This window comes from Lissotriton vulgaris, chromosome 3_1 (genome assembly GCF_964263255.1).
Source record: "Lissotriton vulgaris chromosome 3_1, aLisVul1.2, whole genome shotgun sequence".
Classification (NCBI taxonomy): Eukaryota; Metazoa; Chordata; class Amphibia; order Caudata; family Salamandridae; genus Lissotriton; species Lissotriton vulgaris.
This window is the reverse complement of record NC_141689.1, coordinates 1,909,899,260-1,909,919,892: the sequence shown is the minus strand read 5'-3', so window position 1 is coordinate 1,909,919,892 and position 20,633 is coordinate 1,909,899,260. Positions and strand designations below refer to the sequence as shown.

General features: G+C 45.1%; 1 protein-coding gene across 1 annotated transcript in view; it reads left to right on the top strand.

Moving 5' to 3' along the window:
- Positions 1-19,013, top strand: part of NAF1 (nuclear assembly factor 1 ribonucleoprotein) — a 160,439-nt gene extending 141,426 nt beyond the window's left edge. Inside the window, exon 9 of the mRNA XM_086962385.1 lies at positions 16,478-19,013. Coding sequence (XP_086818511.1) covers positions 16,478-17,181 — 704 coding nt within the window. The 3' untranslated portion in view covers positions 17,182-19,013. The remainder of the gene's footprint in view (positions 1-16,477) is intronic.
- Positions 19,014-20,633: the final 1,620 nt, after the last annotated feature.

Here is a 20,633-nt window from a genome sequence, read left to right as displayed (position 1 = left end):
AATAGTATTCTCACAGTGTCAGGGACCCATAGCGCAGCACTAGGCGAAGGACAAAGGCACCACTGATAAAGTACAAAAGGAAATCATATGTCCATGAGGCCGGGCGAAAAGGCAGCAGTCCACTGGAGACGAGCTGGAAATTCCCGCATGTCATCAATCACCTCCAATCCAACGATAAAGCTGCCTCAGCTCTCCGAAGTGGTGTCTACACGGTCAAATATGTCGGGGGTCACATAAACAAAGTCTCCCAGAAACGTGAATGGCTATGGGCCCACTCGCCATTGTAACAGCACTGGGAAGCAGTCCCGTGGTGAATAACATGTCGGGGGTATTCGATCCCTCCCCGTAGACTCCAGTGCACACATCCACCGCCGCAGCCGGGTCATTCCCGCTGAATCACCACCATCACAGGACGAGCGCCGCTCAGCCAAAACACCAGAGCCGCCAGCACTCGCCGTCACACACAGTCAAAGCGCAAACAATACCTCCGCTCTGCACCGACGTGTGAGCGCCATCCCCCACGTTCCGCTGACAGTATCGCATAAGCCCCTTCAATCGAGGAAAGCGTAGCAAGCACTCCGTGTCGCAGCCGGAGCAGGTCAGCTGTGGCGCGGATGTAATGTCGTCGCGCCGATCAGTCCAAGTTCCAGTGGGGAGGCAATTAGCTAAAGTCGCTTCACACCATCGTCAAGGTGCGATCGGAGGGAGGGAGAGTGATGAGGCATTCCTCGTCTTCCGGGCAGCAGAGAATGAGCGCTGGAAACATAGTCACGAAAGTGAGCTTGCCCTCCTCGGCGGCAGGCCGGCAACTTCCGGGTCCTTGTGGCCGTTGTTGTTGCGTTCTAAAACGGCCGCGGCAGTACTCGGGGTCCCGGCTGCAAAGTCCATGTAGGCCACAGTCCACGGGGACCGTATCTCCGGCTACGGGGCACCTAAATCCCACGGAGTTGGACTCAGCCGCACCCCACACCTTCCGACAGGCTGTGGCACCGGAGCCGAGCAGGAAAGCAGAGTAGGGTAGGCGGCGGGGGAAGAAGGTCGACGGAGCCAGGAGCCCGGGCGACCATCTTGGCCGCTGGCCTGGCTCCGCCCCCCGGAATTAACTTTATATTTGCCTTTGAATTTGAATATTGACAGTATTGTTTTTGATTAAATAAAAATGAGACCATTGATTTTCCAGATCATTAAATGTAAGGTAGAATCCATTACATTATAATGGGTTTACTTATCTTATTTTATAGTCCACTCTCTCGTTTGAGCTCATTGGTCCTACTTGCTACATTGTGCCTATTTTAAAACTGAATCATATTTAACTGTTTATAAAGCCCAGATACCCTAGTGAGAGGGTACGTGCCATGTCAAACTGCTAAATAAATAAGATTCAAGCTTTAATAGACACTGTTCCAAGTTAAGTGGCAATAGCGTGCAATGACTGTGTTCTTTGACTAAAATATATAGGCAAAAGACTTACAGGTAGATTCATCAGGCATTTTTGCGAGCGCAAACGGTGCGAATCGCAAAATTCGGCCATTTGCGCCCGCAAAAATAGCATTTGAGATTCATCAATGGTTAATGAACTCGCAATTTGAAAAATCGCAAATAATTGCGATTTCTCAAATTGCGATTGCATTTAGAGAATCGCAATTTGCGATTCCTTAAATGCAAATCATGAACCATTCTACAATTGCGAATTCGCAATTTTTGGCCGCTATTTACCGCGAAGTCTGACTTCGTGGTAAATAGCGAAAACTTAGAAAAATGCACTTTAGTGCATTTTTCTAAGTTGGATGTTACACACACACACACATGTCCTTTGGACATGTGTGTGTGCGCAACACCAGTGTAAATCACCATTTCAGGGGTGCTACAGGGTGTCCTTGGCACCCTTGAAATCGCTTCCTTATTTGCGATTCGCTAATTGCTAATTTCATTCCTATGGGCCAATGAATGGGGAGTAATTCCTTATTTGCGATTAGCAATTAGCGAATCGCAAATAAGGAAGATGTAGAAATCGCTATAAATTTTGCGATTTCTACATGCATCCCGTTTTGCGAGTCTTTAATAGCGATTCCTTAATAATCGCTATTAAGGACTCGCAAAAGAGGAGCATGATGAATCTGGGGGTTATTCAACAGTTATTAAAGAGATGTCCGTTGTAGACAGAATAACAAATTAACAGCAAAGTTATAAAACCTCATGCATATAGCGAGATCAGGAGCTCACAAACTAGCTAGAAAGTCAAATGTAACTCAAAATGTACGATGGCATTATTAGTATAAAGCCGGTATGAAGGAGATAAAAGGGAACTTGGATGGTTTGAAGAACAGCTAAACATGTACCCTAAAAGCAGAAAAAAAACGGGCTAACTCCATGTGCAATAGTGGAACACCGAAAAACGTTGGTACTTATATCTGTTAATGAAGGAAGGGGTTCTCCGATTAATAGGGAGTTGACCTATACACTTCCTGGGACCAGCCAGTCTGTCAGTTTAGGGAAAAGACTATTAGTATGAATTGAAAGGTAAATAAGCGCAGCTCTCCGCTTTATCCCTACGTAGTCTCACGTTCCCCTTCTCATGCTTCGTTCCTCTTCTCATGGGTTGTACCCAGTGCCACGGCAACAGAGCAGGGGGTGGACACGAGTGGTAAAATACTGCCCAGGTAAGTGCAGGGTTAGCGGTGTGCCTAGGAAAGTGCAGGGTTCAACACATTAAAGCTACACCAATAGGCATTACCACTGCACTGTACCCCAGACCCCCCCACTCCCCCCCAAAGTCATTCCTTATGCACAGTGGGGGTTTGCACAGACAATCTCATAGGAGATTAGCAAATACACAGGGTGCAAGCCCAGATTACAATACCTTGTTAGAGCACGTCGACCACTGTGAGGTTTTAGGGTTCATTTGTAAATATGCTTGCCCTTTTGGCTCTACTTCTAGCCATACTGACCTAGTGTGCATCTCCAGCCATGGTTTGGAGGTGTTGTGTATGAGGCTGCTACTGCACCCCTCAGGTGAGCTTTGGGTCCTCCATATTCTCTTCCACAATCCCATTATCTCTTCACTAGACCGCATGCCTGAAATTGTGCTGCTTCAGGTCATTATTTGCGCCTATTTTCACTTAAAAAAAATGTTTTTTAATTTCTCCGACGTCTACATCGACCAACTTTTAGATGATGGCATGTGAGAACAAGCATTTACAATGCAATGGTTTTGCCTTTGTTAAAGTTAGAGCTATTGGCATTGCTCTTGACATTATTTTTATTTATGTTTTTTTTTTTAACATAAATAAATGGCATTGTCATTTACAATGCCACTAGCTTTATCTCTCGCAAATGACACACACAAACACACACAGAGCCCCCCAACACACACCCCCACACAGAGCCCCCACACACAGCCACACACAGCCCCCCACACACACAGCCACACAGAGCCCCCCCACACACACAGCCACACAGAGCCCCCCCACACACACAGCCACACAGAGCCCCCCACACACACAGCCACACACAGCTTCCTACACACACAGCCACACAGAGCCCTCCACACACACCCACACAGCACAAGCAGGCAACAGGGGCACACGGAGGCACAAGCAGGCAACAGGGGCACACAGAGGCACAAGCAGGCAACAGGGGCACACGCAACAGGGGCACGAAAACGGAGGCGCAAGCAGGCAACAGGGGCACGAAAACGGAGGCACAAGCAGGCAACAGGGGCACACAGAGGCACAAGCAGGCAACAGGGGCACACGGAGGCACAAGCAGGCAACAGGGGCACACGCAACAGGGGCACAAAAACGGAGGCACAAGCAGGCAACAGGGGCACGAAAACGGAGGCACAAGCAGGCAACAGGGGCACGAAAACGGAGGCACAAGCGGGCAACAGGGGCACACGGAGGCACAAGCAGGCAACAGGGGCACACGCAACAGGGGCACAAACGGAGGCACAAGCAGGCAACGGGCACGAAAACGGAGGCACAAGCAGGCAACAGGGGCACGAAAACGGAGGCACAAGCAAGCACTGGGTACACGGAGGCGCAAGCAGGCAACAGGGGCACACGGAGGCACAAGCAGGCAACAGTGGCACAAAAACAGGCACAAGCAGGCAACATTGGCACGAAAACTGAGGCACAAGCAGGCGACAGGGGCACAAGGAGGCACCAGCAGGCAACAGGGGCACAAGGAGGCACCAGCAGGCAACAGGGCACACGCAGGCACAAGCAGGCAACAGGGGCACACGGAGGCACAAGCAGGCAACAGGGGCACGAAAACAGGCACAAGCAGGCAACAGGGGCACGAAAACTGAGGCACAAGCAGGCGACAGGGGCACAAGGAGGCACCAGCAGGCAACAGGGGCACACGGAAGCACAAGCAGGCAACAGAGGCACACTGAGGCACAAGCAGGCAACAGGGGCACATGGAGGCACATGGAGGCACAAGCAGGCAACAGGGGCACACAGAGGCACAAGCAGGCAACATGGGCACACAGAGGCACAAGCAAGCAACAGGGTCATGAAAACAAGCACAAGCAGGCAAAAGGGTCACAAGCATGAATTGTAATTTAGACGGGTCTGAAGTGGAGAACGGTCAGTAGGGAAGTAGTGTGGCTGGTGCAGTGGTACCAGGCCGAAAGGTGAGAGGGCTGTCTGCACCCCAGTTTAGACAGTTTCCACTACCTAACAGGGATTGGTGGGAGGGGGGGCGTACTTCTTGATTGCTTTAGGGCTGTTACTTCGGGGACGCAGTGCACGCTCCTGCCTGCTGCCGCCGGGACACGACAACAGGCAGGGAGAGGACAGGCTGGGAGAGGGCAGGCTGGGAGAGGGCAGGCTGGGAGAGGACAGGCTGGGAGAGGACAGGCTGGGAGAGGACAGGCTGGGAGAGGACAGGCTGGGAGAGGACAGGCTGGGAGAGGACAGGCTGGGAGAGGACAGGCTGGGAGAGGACAGGCTGGGAGAGGACAGGCTGGGAGAGGACAGGCTGGGAAAGGGCAGGCTGGGAAAGGGCAGGCTGGGAAAGGGCAGGCTGGGAGAGGGCAGGCTGGGAGAGGGCAGGCTGGGAGAGGGCAGGCTGGGAGAGGACAGGCTGGGAGAGGACAGGCTGGGAGAGGACAGGCTGGGAGAGGACAGGCTGGGAGAGGACAGGCTGGGAGAGGACAGGCTGGGAGAGGACAGGCTGGGAGAGGGCAGGCTGGGAGAGGGCAGGCTGGGAGAGGGCAGGCTGGGAGAGGGCAGGCTGGGAGAGGGCAGGCTGGGAGAGGGCAGGCTGGGAGAGGGCAGGCTGGGAGAGGGCAGGCTGGGAGAGGGCAGGCTGGGAGAGGGCAGGCTGGGAGAGGGCAGGCTGGGAGAGGGCAGGCTGGGAGAGGGCAGGCTGGGAGAGGGCAGCCTGGGAGAGGACAGCCTGGGAGAGGACAGCCTGGGAGAGGACAGCCTGGGAGAGGACAGCCTGGGAGAGGACAGCCTGGGAGAGGACAGCCTGGGAGAGGACAGGCTGCGAGAGGACAGGCTGCGAGAGGGCAGCAAACAGCTGGCCTGGGAAAACAGCACAGGGAACCTTGAAACCAACGCCCGTACTTCATAACTGTAACCAGTCCCTATAAGACCAGAGAAGCAGTGCTTGCATCCCTGAAACCAGAGGCAATTCTCTGTGTCTGAAGCCTGTCCGGAAACTTGCAAACCCAGGCCTCACTGGAGAGACACTGGTGATTGCCATCTTGAGGAGTGAAATAACTGGCGGATCGTGACAACTTCAGGAATAGCCTTTTGGTGCGGTTGGTGATCAGGACAGCAGAGGAAGCCCGAGTATCATCTTTGTTGGGGGCTGTTCGGGGATCAAAACAAAAATGGAGGAAGGCCCTCGGAGGGCGGGGGGGGGGTCTGATTCATCACCAGCTCATTGAAGTGTTCCGAGTTAGAATCGTCTTTAGTTGTAGGGGAGGGCTGATGGGCGGGGGCAGAGGTCACTCACTCTGGTCTCCCTGTAGGGCCACAGCATTCACCATCTTGCAGAGTGAAAGCTGAAGGCCAAGGCGTCGGCCGCAGCCCCGTGCTGCCGTCCTACAGGCGCCTGGCCGATACCATGCAGCGCTGCCCCAGGCTCTCGTCCACCTCACATCTACACTTACCTTCGCTCAGCTGCAGAGCAAACAGTCCGCTTCAAAAAGTAACGCTCGGGTGACCTGTGCCGCTGGCAAGTACTTCCGGCGGGATAGACGGGACAGTCCTGTGCATAAAAGATTCCAACACCTCCCTGGGTTAGTGCACGTACTCTCTTGTGACGTTACTTAGAGTCTCCCTGCCGGGATCGCGATCCTACACATACAAAGCACCCTATTTAGTGACGTAACTTCTCTCCTGCCTCCTCGCGCTCACCCTGCCGCTTCCCAAACGGCAGAGCAGCCAGTTGCCAGTTAACATCCTCAGGAGGGGGGAGGGGTGGGGGGGGAGGATCCATCGGCTGCAGACCCGGACCAGATTCGGGGGCGTTGACGAGAAGAGGCTTTCGGCTGACGTAGCCAAAAGCCAAAAATTCTCGGGAATGCCCCCGAATCTGGTCCGAGATTGACAGACAGAGCCCTCTCCCAATAGCTAGCCTCCATTTATGGAGCTAGCCAATGGGAGGAGGGGGCGGATACTCAACCCCACTCAGTAATCATAAAGTTTTTTGGCGCATGCGCACTACTTGTGCATCGCCAGTCAAAACCTAAAAAGCGGTCTAACCCAATTCAGTATGCAGAATTGTAGTCATTGCACATTTAATATGATTTGATCAACTCCTTCCAGTGCAGCACTTTATCATGTAATGTCTCAGGTTTATGTTGTCGTACTTTAGCTTCGTTCATAGCATTTCAACTGCATCACTTAGGTAAATGCCATACAACCTAATAGGCAGATGTGAGCGTTGTGCATTTGTTAGATATTTTTCTGTGGCTGGAGAGATCACCTTTGGATTACAGTCCACACCATATTTTGTTCTGGCTATACATCTTATAGAAAATACATGTTTTGAAAGTGTAATTATGAATGATTGCTGCTTTGGCGTTGAATCTTTGTAGAGAAAGTAATGATTATGGGACGCCAGGTGGTGAAAAGTGAGTGTGGTATGTGAACCATCAGGTGGAATATTATAGTACCGATAAGGAGCTTTTAATTCATTTTATAACATTTCACTGTAGTCTGGCCCTCATCTCACTACCATCAATATATAAAGAGGCTTGTATAGTTCTAATGTTTATAATGTTTTTGTAACTGGCATCCATTGTGTTCAATTACTTCTATTGGCGTACTAGATATACAAATGTAAAACTCCGCTTTTTTCTGTGTTACAAAGTAATGTTTGTTTAAATGTTTGAATAAACAAACCTTTGAACTTGAGTGTGCTATATTGATCCACATGCTATCTAGAAGGTACGATGTATGATTGTGTTTCCCTGAACCTGTGTTTAGTAAAGTACCAAATGTAATTATTTATCTCGCCTTTACAGAGCCGTTATCTCCTTAGTTCCCTTTAATCTTCATAAAGTAGAAATAGCGCTGATGTTCAGTTTGCGGATTATTCTGTCTACATAGCTGGTTGTAATTAAATTAGCAAACCATCTTAATTTATTAGTGGGAGATTGATTTTGTTAGTGCAAACAGGAGATGCATGATTGTTATAAGTAGCAAATTGAACAAACAAGGAAATCAGGTTTTCCTTTGTTGAAATAGGATGTGAAGTGTTTTCTTCTACGGTGTGCATTCTGTTCATTGATATTACTACTCCCGTTTGACCTTTGTCCTTTTAGTTTAATTGCCGAGCCTAACGCTGCATATGGATTATCAGTACATAATATGCATTGCGTGCCAGTTTGAATTGCTTTCATCTTCTTTTGCCACAGGTGCTTGGTTGATATATCAGAATTTCTGCAAATTCATTTTGCATGTAGTGAAAACAATTTATGAATGTCTTCCCCAGGTTGAATCTTTTAATATGGTTTAACATGGTGGTTTCTCACAGCAGCTGCATGTTTTCTTTCATCTCTAATAATACATTTAGTCCTAACCTTTTTGATAATTCTGAATCGTGACAGGAAAGTCCTCTTAAGTCTTGATCATGAGTCCGACTGAAAGGCATCCCCACCATTCCGAATTTTAAAGGATGGAATCTCCAACAGTAAAATCGGTTTAGGCGAAAGCTACCACAGCCCTTTCTTTGCCAGAACGCCTTTCAGGTACAAAGAGACCATTTACAGCACGTCCGTGACAGGCCACATCCTCCCCTTCCCTCTGCCACCCTGTTCACCACCGCCCACTACTTTGTGGCCCTCCCGCTCACATTTATCATTTGCTCAATGTAGCTGCTAAATGTTTGTCTATCCCCATCTGATTGGCATCTCTGCAGAATGTCACCCGGAAAACAGAGCCATGCCAATTATATATTCTCAAAGTGTTTGTGAATTATGTAAGATTGTAAGAGGGAGGGTAGCCATGAACGAAGTCACACTTGAGCAGACCCACGTTTTTACTTACTTGGGTGTCATGCTAGAATGCAAATTAAATTGGAATCTGCATATAGATCGGTTGGTCCTTAAACACGCAGTTATCTGGTGCCCTATTAAAGGAACGGCGCCTTTCCCATATGAAGCTGATTGCCCCTGTGTTAAAAATTTACAGTAAAATAATTACTGCTTCGGCCCTGTATGGGGCTTCGGTAATCTAGCGGCACTGACAACCTCTCAACATAAATTTATGAGAGGCATAACTGGCCTCCCTCAATCTACCCCATTATTACCCGTCTACTATGATTTTGGATGTCAGTTCCTAGAGGATGTGGCACGTTATAGACCTGTGGCCTACTGGAGGAGGCTCTGCTTTACCCCCGAGCTCGCCCAGTACTCACAAGCTCTACTTGAGATCAGGCATGCTGATGGTGCGTGTAAAATCTTATGGTTAAGGCAGGTAAAGGCCACCTACTATGACATGGGCCTCAAATCTTTGTGCAAAACCCTCTAGATAATGTGTTTCCATCTCGAAAGGATTTTAAGGAGCTCTATTGGAATATGGTCACCACGAAACGCGTCATGTCATTAACTAAGCCCTCTTTGTCCAAAGATTTCTTGGAGACTAAACACGCCTTTGTCTATGAAGGTTATGGGGATTTTATTACGGTCCCTAGTGATAGGAAATGGTACCCCCAATTTAGGGTGGGTACCCTCCCTATCAATTCATTCATTGGCAAATGGCGTTCCAGAACTTGTATGGAATGTCCATTTTGCCCGACTCCGACAAAAACTATAGCTCATATTCTCCTTGCTTGTCCAGTCTACATAAAACTGAGGCGCACATGGTTGAAGACCATCTGTTTGACGATGGGGACCAATACTGGTATTGAAGCACTAAGGATATTGAAAACGGATAGCAAGGAATCAACGGTAATTGCAGTTGCTAAATTTTTACACAGGATGTGGATAACCCGTGCCCACAGGCTGTGCCAGATATAAACTGTTATATTGATCTACCTGTCTTTTAAAATAAATTGTTTTTAATTTGGTCTCAATCGCATTCTGGTTTCCAAAGTATTATGGCCTGAGATTTTTGTGTCTTTTTATTACGTTTTAGACTCGTTTATTGTACATAGTGATGGCGTAATTGTGGACTTATTTTATATTATGCCATTTTTCTATTATCAAGAGAATGGAATGTAATTACTATTTTAAATGTAAATGTCTTTCATGATCATGTACATCGAAATAAAGACTTATAGAATCGGATTATGTATATTAAAACTAATCCTACATATTTTGACTGACTCAGCCTTCTTGAACCATTGCTTGCTGGAAGTGTAGTCATTTTAATTCAGCCCACAAGAGAGCATATGCAAAATGGTGCAATAGGTCAGCCACCTTCAACCATTGTTTTATTGGAAGTGTCAGCAGATTTTGACTTAGCCAACAGGATACATATTCAGTGACTTGTGCATCACTCTTCATGAGTGATGGGCATTTTTCCTCTTTACCTCTGTGTCCTCAACATGAAGTGGAGCACAGAGGCAAAAGATTTAGAGTACATCCCCCTGCATGGAGCTGTTACCTACATCCAAGTGATGACTCTAGAGACAGCATTGCAGCACTCGCACACTGAGGGTGACCGCAACAGTGGAAACAATGTAAAAAGCTCGACAGTGAGCCCATATTAGTCAGGTTTAAGCCTATGCAGCACCATTGTGTGATTCATACGCATGTGTTTCTGCTGCAGGTGGAACAGACCGTGTTTGTTACAGTACAGTAGACCTGCAACTCTCTGCATCCCCCACGCCCCAGTCAGCTGTACCACAGAGCCCGTGAATGACCTGCCACCCCACCCTCACGTGGCGGCTGTCATCCTCTTTCTTTTTCACTCCTGGCAAAGAAAACCCCTCCGTAGAATCAATGGGTTCACCCCGGGCCAGCTTTAGGTCTGTGTGACGGGGGCAGCTGCAATTGGTGTTCAGCTTATGAGGGAGCTGTGATCAGAAATAGCGTATGGGTTTAAAGACACCTGCTGCAGAGTTCCTTGTGTGTCCATCAGTTTTCAGGCAACGATAAAAATGTCACGTTAACTCTGGTGATTAAGAGGCATCCGTTTTGCCTAGCAACAGTTTAGACTCATCGTAAATTAGTGCAGAGGGTTAATATGCCTGCTGCAAAGAACGTGTACCATGCAGTTCACAGAATTATAATCTATTACATAGCTCAGTGGGTTACTGCTTCTGTCACACATATCATTTTGTTACTTGCAGTTACAATGCTAATATAGTACAGTGAGCTATGAAATGTTATCAAACAGCTGCATACAAACTGCGTGGTAGAAGTTAGAACATTGTCATTTTCCCCAGTGCTTCCTTATCCTACTGTGGTTAAAAAGGGTTCGTTTGGGTACAAATACATTATTAGTATAGTCAATCCCAACCACTGTGGTACATTTTGAATTCTTAGTTTGTACTTCATCAGGTAAACACAAGGGGCTTAATACAGTCCCCTACAGCGCATTGGGACCCCAAACCCTTCAAAGTTCCCTCACTCGGCCCCAGGCCAATAAATATCTGTAAGATATGGGATATTGGAAAGGAAGGGGCCCCTATCACATTCTGCATGGTGGCCCCATCATTTTGCCTTACGCAACTGCCAAACACTCTTAAAATATACTACACCTTGTAATCCCACTTGTTTTATGTAACATTTCCTATAGACTAATTTACACACATATGATTCATTACCTCTTTATAATGTGTTATGTAAAGTGCTCTCACACTCTACAGTGGTATGAGTAGCACTTTAAAACAAATTAAATGTATGTGAGACAGAAGGGCACTGTTGGAGGGTGATAGTGAGGGAATCTGTGGAGAAAGTAATGCAATGTGGTCTCCAAAAGAGATTGTCGCACCAGGCCCCACCAATGCTAAAGTCAGCACTGGGTCCCCCTCTTTTCAAATCGATTTCAACCTCAAACAAGCATTTGCAATGTAATAGGTCTCGCTTTTTTGGGAGTTTAAGCTTTTGGGATTGTGAGTGACAATGCCTTATATTTGTTTTTGAAAACCAAAACATAAAAAAGGCAGTCATTTACAATGCCAATAGCTCAAACTCTTGCAAATGCGAGACCTATTGCATTGCAAATGCTTGTTAATTTGTTTATCTCTGCTCTATCCCCAGTGTTCAACAGTGTTAACAGACACCCTCCCTCCCCCACTGGATGGAACCCGTATCAGCAACTTGTTATATGCCGATGATCTTGTGCTATTAAGTCACACAAAAGTAGGCATATAGAGGCTACTTGCAGAGCTGCTCCCCTACACCACAAGAAACCTCTTTGAGCTGAACTTGTCTAAAACAAAAATAATTTCTTTTGGGAGGCAAAAGCGGCTGTATGGAGGGTGGTTCTTTAACAATGCAAAGCTGGAATCAGTGCCTCACTATAAGTATTTGGGAATTTACCTTGACACCAGGTGCTCTTTTTCTAAGCAGAAAGATGCATTAAGGGCGAAACCTCTTACACTTGAGGTTGCCTACTTGGTCCGAGTCTCAATCCAATGCTGAAAGTGATGAAGGCGAAGATAACAAACGCTCTGTCGTACGGGCATGAGATCATGAAGGGTGCAATAGAGATCATGAAGGGTGCAATAAGTATTTTATTAAACAAACTAACCACTAAAAATTGTAAACGTGCCTTCCGTCTACCAAGATCTGCTTCAGTAGCCCAAGTTAGACTCGAACTAGGCTTATTAGACCATCATGGCGTAGAGGCAGGTGCATTTATAAAGTTCTGCAATAGACTGCGCACCGCCCGAGTGGACAGCCTGGAGGCCAGACTCTGGAACTAAATATCGAACAACCACTTCAGCCATAAACAGCAGCATCACCTGGACTGCTGCCTTCAACTACTTAGTGTCAAGGAGTATTGTGGAACAAACCCTTCCCAGCCGGTACTAAAGCAAGTCATTAAGAGAAGCTTCCGGCTGTGGTCTTTACATTCAGATGGGGCAACACTGTATAGAAGGAAACACACCTGGGCAATAATCTCAGATCTTTACATTTTAAACCGGGGTCGGATTATCCTACTTATCTAGCACGTTTGCACTTTTCTGGAAACCAAAGTTCATGGCCCTGAGGATGGAGGAATGGCCTTTTTTAAAGAACATGCCTGAACTGCGCCGCCCCAGCACTAGAATCAAATGCCGGAAGTGCAGCTATCACTCCCAGGCTATGGAGCATATAGTCTATGTATGTCCTGTTATGCTCACCGACAGACTGTCTTTATTGCGGGTCGAATGGAGCAACCTTGGAATACGATCCTGCCACCAAGCCATAATCGAAGCCCTAAACCCATACAATATGAAGCTGAACATTCGTGTTGTATTTAGCCATAAAAGTAAAGTTGGTACAGTCCGACCCCACCCCCCTGTTCTGCCCCAGTTGGGCTGACCCTTCCCTACATGTCAACGTTCTAAGGCACACTCCTGTCAGTACTCGACTGGCAGGGTTATGGATGTCGTGTATTATGTTATCACTGAATAAAGGACTTCAAGTTAAAAGGCGTTATTCTTAATTACAATACTGGCGACGAGGATGGGATGAGGCCAACGTACGACATCCCCTCCATTTGTTACCCGGGACCAGTGGAAAGAAAAGAGAAAAGAAACGTAACGAAAAGGAACGTAAAGAGAGCTACACGAAGTAGAATTTGTAGCTGAGCAAAGTGAGCCACCAAGTAACTGAAGTGGAAAAATGAAATTACATGTGAACGAGCAGACGGAATAAAAAGAAGTGAGTGGGAACCGGCAGGCTGTAAGGTGGAAACAGCTGCTACGGAACGTATCTGCCAGCGATAAGGGCAGCGACTGGAAGAAAATAAAGGAGATAAGTACCCACAGCGTGACAGCGCCAACTGAGGCGGAATTGGAACTGATCTACGGGCGTGTTGAGCTGAGAATGCGAGGAAGTGAGAAGTGAGTGGGAATCGGCAAGCTGTAGTGAACAGCTGCGAGTGAATAATCCACTGCGATAGAGCTGTGACTGGAGGAAAAGAAATACCCACAGTTTGACGGCGTCAGCAGAACAGAAATGAAACTGATCTGTAGGTGAAAACTTGGCTGTGAATGAAAGGAAAATAGGAACATCAGAGGTACTTACAGTTGGTGGTGCCATATGAGGTAACTGTGGGACGGAACGGTTATCACGGAGTGGAGCCATAGCAGTGACAGGCGGCATCCGCGAGATGGCGGCAAAGCATAAGCGATCTAGCCGAGAGGAACCATCCTGGTGTATGAGCAGGCGACGCTTGAAAAGAAAAAAAAAAGAAATATAGTAAGCTGAAGGGAATCCGGTGAGGAATGGTGCCGGAGTGATTTGGAGCACGGCAGCAGGTTAAAAGACGGTGAGGCGGCACTTTGAGCGACGGCGGAGGCCAGAGGCAAGTGAGTGAGAAAGAAATCCTGGGAGAGAAAGAGCCTCCATGTGAAAGGAGGAAGCTTTGGCCGGCTTGAGACAACGGAGTGAGGCATTTCGTTGCAGAAGAGGAAGAATCCTGTGAGGGACTGTGCCGTCGTGAATTAGAGTAAGGCAACAGCTTGAAAGACGGTGAGGCGGAATCTTGTGCGACAGCAGAGGCCAGCGGGAAGTAAGTGTGGAAGAAATCCCTAGAGAGACTGAACCTCCATGTGTAAGGAGGGAGCTGTGGCCAGTTTAGACGACAGAGGGAGGCATCCCGTTGTGGAAGAAGTGAGTCATTTTCCGTGCACGGAAAGAGTCCTTCTGAGGAGGGAGTGTTCTTGAAGAGTGGTGGTGACCGTGTGCAACTGCGTGAGGCGAGTGACAGACACAGTGGAGAGTAAAGAGATTCGCGGTGACTGATTCATCAAAGAAAAAAAATACTGTGAACACCATCTGCAGATTCCTCACAGGACTGACTTAAGGAGCAGAGCAAATTTTGAGGAGGAATTTATTAACTGAACTGATTTAACCTTTTCAGGTGAGGTTGTAGGTTAATTTTGCTGAAGTAAGAGACCTCTCGGGTAACGGCAGGAGAATCTGATTGCAGATTCTAAAGGAAAAAGTGAGAGGAGAGGGGAACTGTTTAGGGTGAAGGGTCACACGAGCTGGGGACCACTATTGTAAGTTGTGACAGGAAACAATTTAGTATGTGAGTAGATTAATTCTGATGTATTGGTAAGGACTTAAATTGAAATTTATATTTGCAGCATCTGGTGTGGATGTGTAATGCTGTGAAAGTAAAAGTGAAATTTTTAGGGGAGTGACTAACTTTGAGGTAGAATAGGGAATAAGAAATTTAGCCATACACAACTAGAAGGCTGTACACAATAGGTGTTGCACAACAGGGAGTTAGAATTTTTAATTTCCCGTAGTCATCCTGGAAATGGCGGCAGCAAGCATGAATCAACCGCCACCTTTCCTAACAGGAAGGTGAGCCAGTGCTGCCATGGAAAGATTAAAGGAAAGGTTTTGAGTCATACGTGGTCGCAATAGGTGCAAGTGGGTTTTCAGCTATCAGGAAGCAGAACATACTCCTGATAAATCTAGTAACGGAGGGAAGGAAAGTTTTTGACAGCCTACCAAAGTTGGAAGGAGGGGTAGGTGAAGGTGAGGACATGGATATCTATGAAAAAAGTTTAAAGAAACTAGAATTGCAATATGCAGACAAAATAAATGTGGTGTTGGAAAGACACAAGTTTTATGGAAGAGTGCAAGGGAAAAACGAGAAGGTAGGAAACTATATAGCATTAGCGAGGATTAGCGAACACATGCGAATTCAATGATCTGACAGAATCACTTATAAGAGATCAGCTGGTGAGGTGCACCAACAACAAGAAAATTCAGGAGAAGTTGTTGGTAGGTAATCCTGATTTGAGAAATGCCATAGATTTAGCCAAGAGTGTAGAACAGACCGCAGAATGCGTGAAGGAAATGAACATAGTCGAGGGAAGTAAGGTAAATGAAATTGGGGGTAGCTGGGAGGTTAACCGAGAAGTGAATGCAGTAAAGAACATAAAGAGCAAAGACTCCTATAGAGAACAAAAAGAAGAGACGTATAAGGAGAATGGCGAAAATGTTGGGAGATAACAGAGCTTCCAATCTCCATCATCCCGGCTGAATTGTAACCCTGCTCCAGGGTCAATTAATGAACTTTTGATTGCTCTCTGCTAAACATTGATAGTCTAAAGGTCCCTAGTGTGCTTTTCAAAGCACCAGTTTTGTCATATCTTATAATAAAAAAAAGATAGGGGGAGAAGCCTTGATTGACTATTAACTTGACACCTCAGTATTGGACTGCCACTGGTAACCATCATCGTGAGGGTGTCATTATCAACCTCCCCCCCTTATTTTCAGTCTTTTAATGTTAACCTTAGTCCTTTTAATGCCTATTTCCTGCATATAAGAACCGTATGAGGTTTTTTTTTCAATGTAAAATTGTAATTGTTTTAAGTAATCAAACAATAAATAATAATTATTATTATATACAAGTGAGCTCAATTTCATTTAACAATGTTTTTGCCAAGAAAGCTGAGTTGTATTTGCCTAATTTTATTTATTTGTAAAATGCTAAACCATTTTAATTATTGTTCCACATACCATAAGTAAAACGAGTAACCAAATTTCAGTAACCAATCCACAATTGTGAATTAAATAGTGACATCGTAGTTTCATAAAGTATCATCATGTTGATAAGGAAGACCCGATTAGGCAGATATGACCAGATCATAAATATATTGCAGCACCCTGATCCTTAACTAATTGTAATATTTGAAAACATTGTATTGTTTGAAAGAGTGAAGCCAGTTTTAAATTACGTTTTTCGTATGTAATTAAATTTGTGTTCAAATCTAAAAATGCTCATAACATAAAAAAAGCTCTTGATTTAGTTGTAGATACATTTTAGGAACATGAATGCATATTTTTGTTTTTTTAATTTCTCTGCTAAGTGATGTTTTCTCTTTCAAACAGGAAATTCTGAAGTGAATGAAAAGCAAAATCCTCAACAGTGCCCTTCTTCACAAGTGCTTCGCAACAGTCCTGGTTTCTCACAGAAGACGTTTACTAATAAAGCACACCATGAATTTAGACCGCAGATCAGTTCATATCCCTCACACCAATACAGCAATCCAAAACTAGCTAGTTCAAGAGATTTTCCTTCAAACAAGTGGAACCAGAGATCCAATATGTGCCCACCACATTATCGGCAAGGATTTACTGTAAAGCAAGAACAAAATACTTTGTGCAACCAGGAGTATTACCCAGTTTGTGAAACAATGTGGCAAAGTTCCCCCCCTCCTATAAATACAAACATGAGTTGGCCACAGCATAACGTGCCACATATGTATAACCAACCATACTCTGTGCCTCCACCACCACCCCCTCCACCACATTTAGCCCCAATGTCTGCAACAGAAAGTCCTTATCAACAATCCCATAGCCACCAATTCTCAACAATTCCTCCACCAACCCATCAACTTTTACACACACATCAATTCCCATCACTGCCCCCTCCATCCATGCCACTGTTCTTCTCATCAATGCCTCCACCACTATCTCCACATCATTCCCCACATTTGCAGAATCTTCCATTCTCGTCAATGCTTTTACTGCCTCCACCACCACCACCTCCTTCTCCTCCTCCAAGTGATTTCAATCCCTCCCCTCAATGTTAGTCTTAATGGTGCCTTTCCACAGAGTCAGAAAAGTATGAAGTTAATTGCCTCTCCCAATGAAATATGTTTGGTTGATCTGCAGCTTTCGTTGTAAACCGGTTATTCTTTCCCTCCTTATTTAAAATAATCATTTGTAGGTAAAAAAATAACATTTATTTAAGCTGTAAACACTATATTTTCAGAATATGTGCTATCAGTTGCTCAATTTTGGGTATAGGCAGTAAAAGATATTAGAGATGACCTGTAAAATTAGTTTTTCAAAATATGTTTCGATTTGTTAGCCAGTGCCATCCTCGTATGTTGGATACATAGCAGTTCAATGAGTATACAGTCATCTATCCATGCCCTTGCACCCTGACTCTAATAATAAAAGAAAAATCCTCAGTTAAAGATTGGGAGAGGATTTAGGCCTTATGACCCAAATTATAAGATTGTTTAGATGCAGCTATTCTGCTATTTAGATGTCGGAATCAATGTCCTTTATAGAAGCTTGCCAATGGAGTGCCCATGCATGGTACTCGATTGCGACAAGCATGGTACCTGATTGCGAAATGCATGGTTGATGAAACGGGGCAACTGTGGAGCCCATCGACTGTTGATAGCTTCTTCCCTTTTCTGATTTTCCTTTCCTTGCATTAGAAGGTCAATTAAGGTTGCTATTCCTCTAATATTCTTGCGTATTACAAATATTTAACAATTAGAATGCTATGGAGAGCTTATAGGTGCTCCCCGAATTCAAGGGGGTGGAAACACAGGTCCAATTGCAACAGCACCATGGGAGTTCCAGCAGTGCCTAGCATTGCCTTCTCTGGGATACTAGGAAGAGCAGATTTTCTCCTTGGCTAGGATTTGTGTGGTACGTTTTCCTCCCCGTTAGAAATGTCTTTTTAAATACCTACGTCCGAACCAGGGATATGTGAGGTTGTAAACAGCGTAATGAATTTGTTGTCATGATGTAGCTGCTTTACCTACAACTTGCGAGTAGAACTGTTTTATTATTTTTGGTATTGCTCAACTGAACCTTTAGTTTACAAGGTACTTAAAAATTGTCTGAAGTTGGTTTCTTTTCTTACTAAGCTGATTGAAAGTTTTCACGACAGTAGTTTAAGGAACACCGACTTTGAAATAAGTAGGAAAATGTCCATTTAACTTGCATTACATTTTGAAAATTTGCCTAAATAGAAATATGTTTTTACTTGAATATGTATTCATTCTGCCGCCGTTTTGATTCAGCTTTGTCAGTAATGTATTACGTACCTATATATATATTTTTTAATAAATCTACTTCTTCGGCGAATATCATTTTAATTTTAATAATTTAGCAACACGTTTTTTAAGATGCTTAAATTTTCTCTCTGCGCATCCTCTTTTAAGGAAGAGTTTCTTTGTTAACTCCAGTAATGCTACTAATTTGTTTGCATGATGTGATGAGCCCAGCTCGTCATGGTGCACAGTGGAGCTGTGCTCATGACGAGCTGGGCCTGTCATGACTCCGCCCACTCCAATAGAATCCCTGCACAGGCGGGGGAATTAGCTGTGTGTGGGCCGGCCACAGCAGTTATGAGTAGCTCAGCTCGTCATAAGCATGGAAGGTGTTAAGCCAGGGAAAAGGTAACTTTCCTAAATTACCTTCACCTCAATATTTAGTAATAATCCAACTTCATCAGTAAATGGGACTTTTAATAAATATTACAAAGAGTCCAAGAATGAAATTTGTAGGTATTTTCTAGCAAAAGTTAACATTTTGAAATGGAATATTGCATCCCAGTTTTTCCCGTTAAACAGACAGCCCAGCACCTGGGAAAATAAAGTTTGGGGCTTTATCTCTGTAACAGCATGTTTTACATTACATTTCTACATGTACTACTTTTAAATAGCATGCACTCTGCCTTATAGACTGTTAGGCCTACTTAGGGGTGAATTTGTATTACTTAAAATCAGGTTTAGCACTCTCTGAAGGGTTTCTTCGGACAGGTGGAATTGGGGTTTAAAAGCTGCTTCAGCCAGGCTGTAGTGGTATGCCGGAAGCCATGGTGTACACTGTCCCTGTAGTGGATGGCACAATGGGTGCTGCAGTCCACTAGTGGCATATAACATAAATGCCCTGGGTACACTTGTACCATATACTAGGGTCTTGTAGGTAAGTTAAATATGCCAATTAGGGTATACCAATTTAATCCTGTTCTAAGGCTGAACACAGGTGTGCTACCCCTTGTTAGCAGGTGTAAAGTGCACTGAGTTTTACAGCTAGCAAAAACAGTTAAGGCAAAAATCCGGTAGTACACCACACAAAAGATGGTCATTTCACAAATTAGGTGTGTGTTTTTTTTATTATTTCTATTTTTAGTTTTGGCATAGTGACGCACACAGCAACACTGGGGGCAAACTTTTGCATTGTAAATGAGCCCTGGGGCAGAAAGTAACAAACTGCATCATTTACATTAAGACATGCAAAGATTATTCTAGATTACGTATTGCTGTGAGCATGGTGCCCTTTTAGGATTTTTGCTGCTTCTTGTGTAGCTCCTTAGTCCCTAAACGCAGTTCTCCAATTGTAATTGTTGTCGATTTGCTTGACTGCTCATGTCCACTTTCCTTCAGTTAAACACTCCCTTTTCCCACCCCTGGGCTCAGCTCCCTTTGTCTATGTTGCAATTCCCTATGAACCCCTTTCATAGGACGCTTGGTCCAGCTGCTTGTGTTACTGTTGCTTCCTACTTCCTCCCTCCCAGACTGCACATATCTCCGATGTCTATCTTTACTAAATGACACAGTCCCTGCTTTTCCTGGGCAGCTCTGTTGGATGAAGTTAAATGGATGGTTCTTTTGCCTCCTAAAATCATCATTCAGCCCTACCTTTGCTCCGCAGGACAATTAAAGCCTGTGCTGGAACAAAGTATGTGTTTCAGGATTATGCCTACTTAGGAGTAGACCTAACCACATTTTTAGGTTTCTCCTGCACAATCTCTTCTAATTAATACATCTTAAAAGGGGGCTCTTATCAGCTCCCATGGCCGAATTACTGTGTTTGTTTACTTTTGTATGAAACTTTGTTTGTGTTAACTTCCCCTGGCTGCACACATTTACAATACTTCTACAGAAGCTTTTTACACTGTTAAAAGCCTCATTCACTGTCAAGATAAGATCTCTTCCCAAGGAAAAGGCCTACAGTTGCTAACAGTATGGTGGAATGTCTGCTTTTTATAACTTAGTTGCGTAAGTAAAATGCTTTAGCCTTAGAAAGTTGGTGGCATTTCCTATTCATGCTTCATTACCTTTCTTTGCACTTTGTAGACATTATCGGATTGATTTTTTTCAACTTGGTCTATTTGGTAATTATGATCAAATTCTAAATGTTGTAATAAGCATTACATGTTAAAAATAAAGTTAATGTACAAGAGCTTGACTATATTTTACTACTAAACAGGCAGCCACAAGTGCAGTTAACTGAC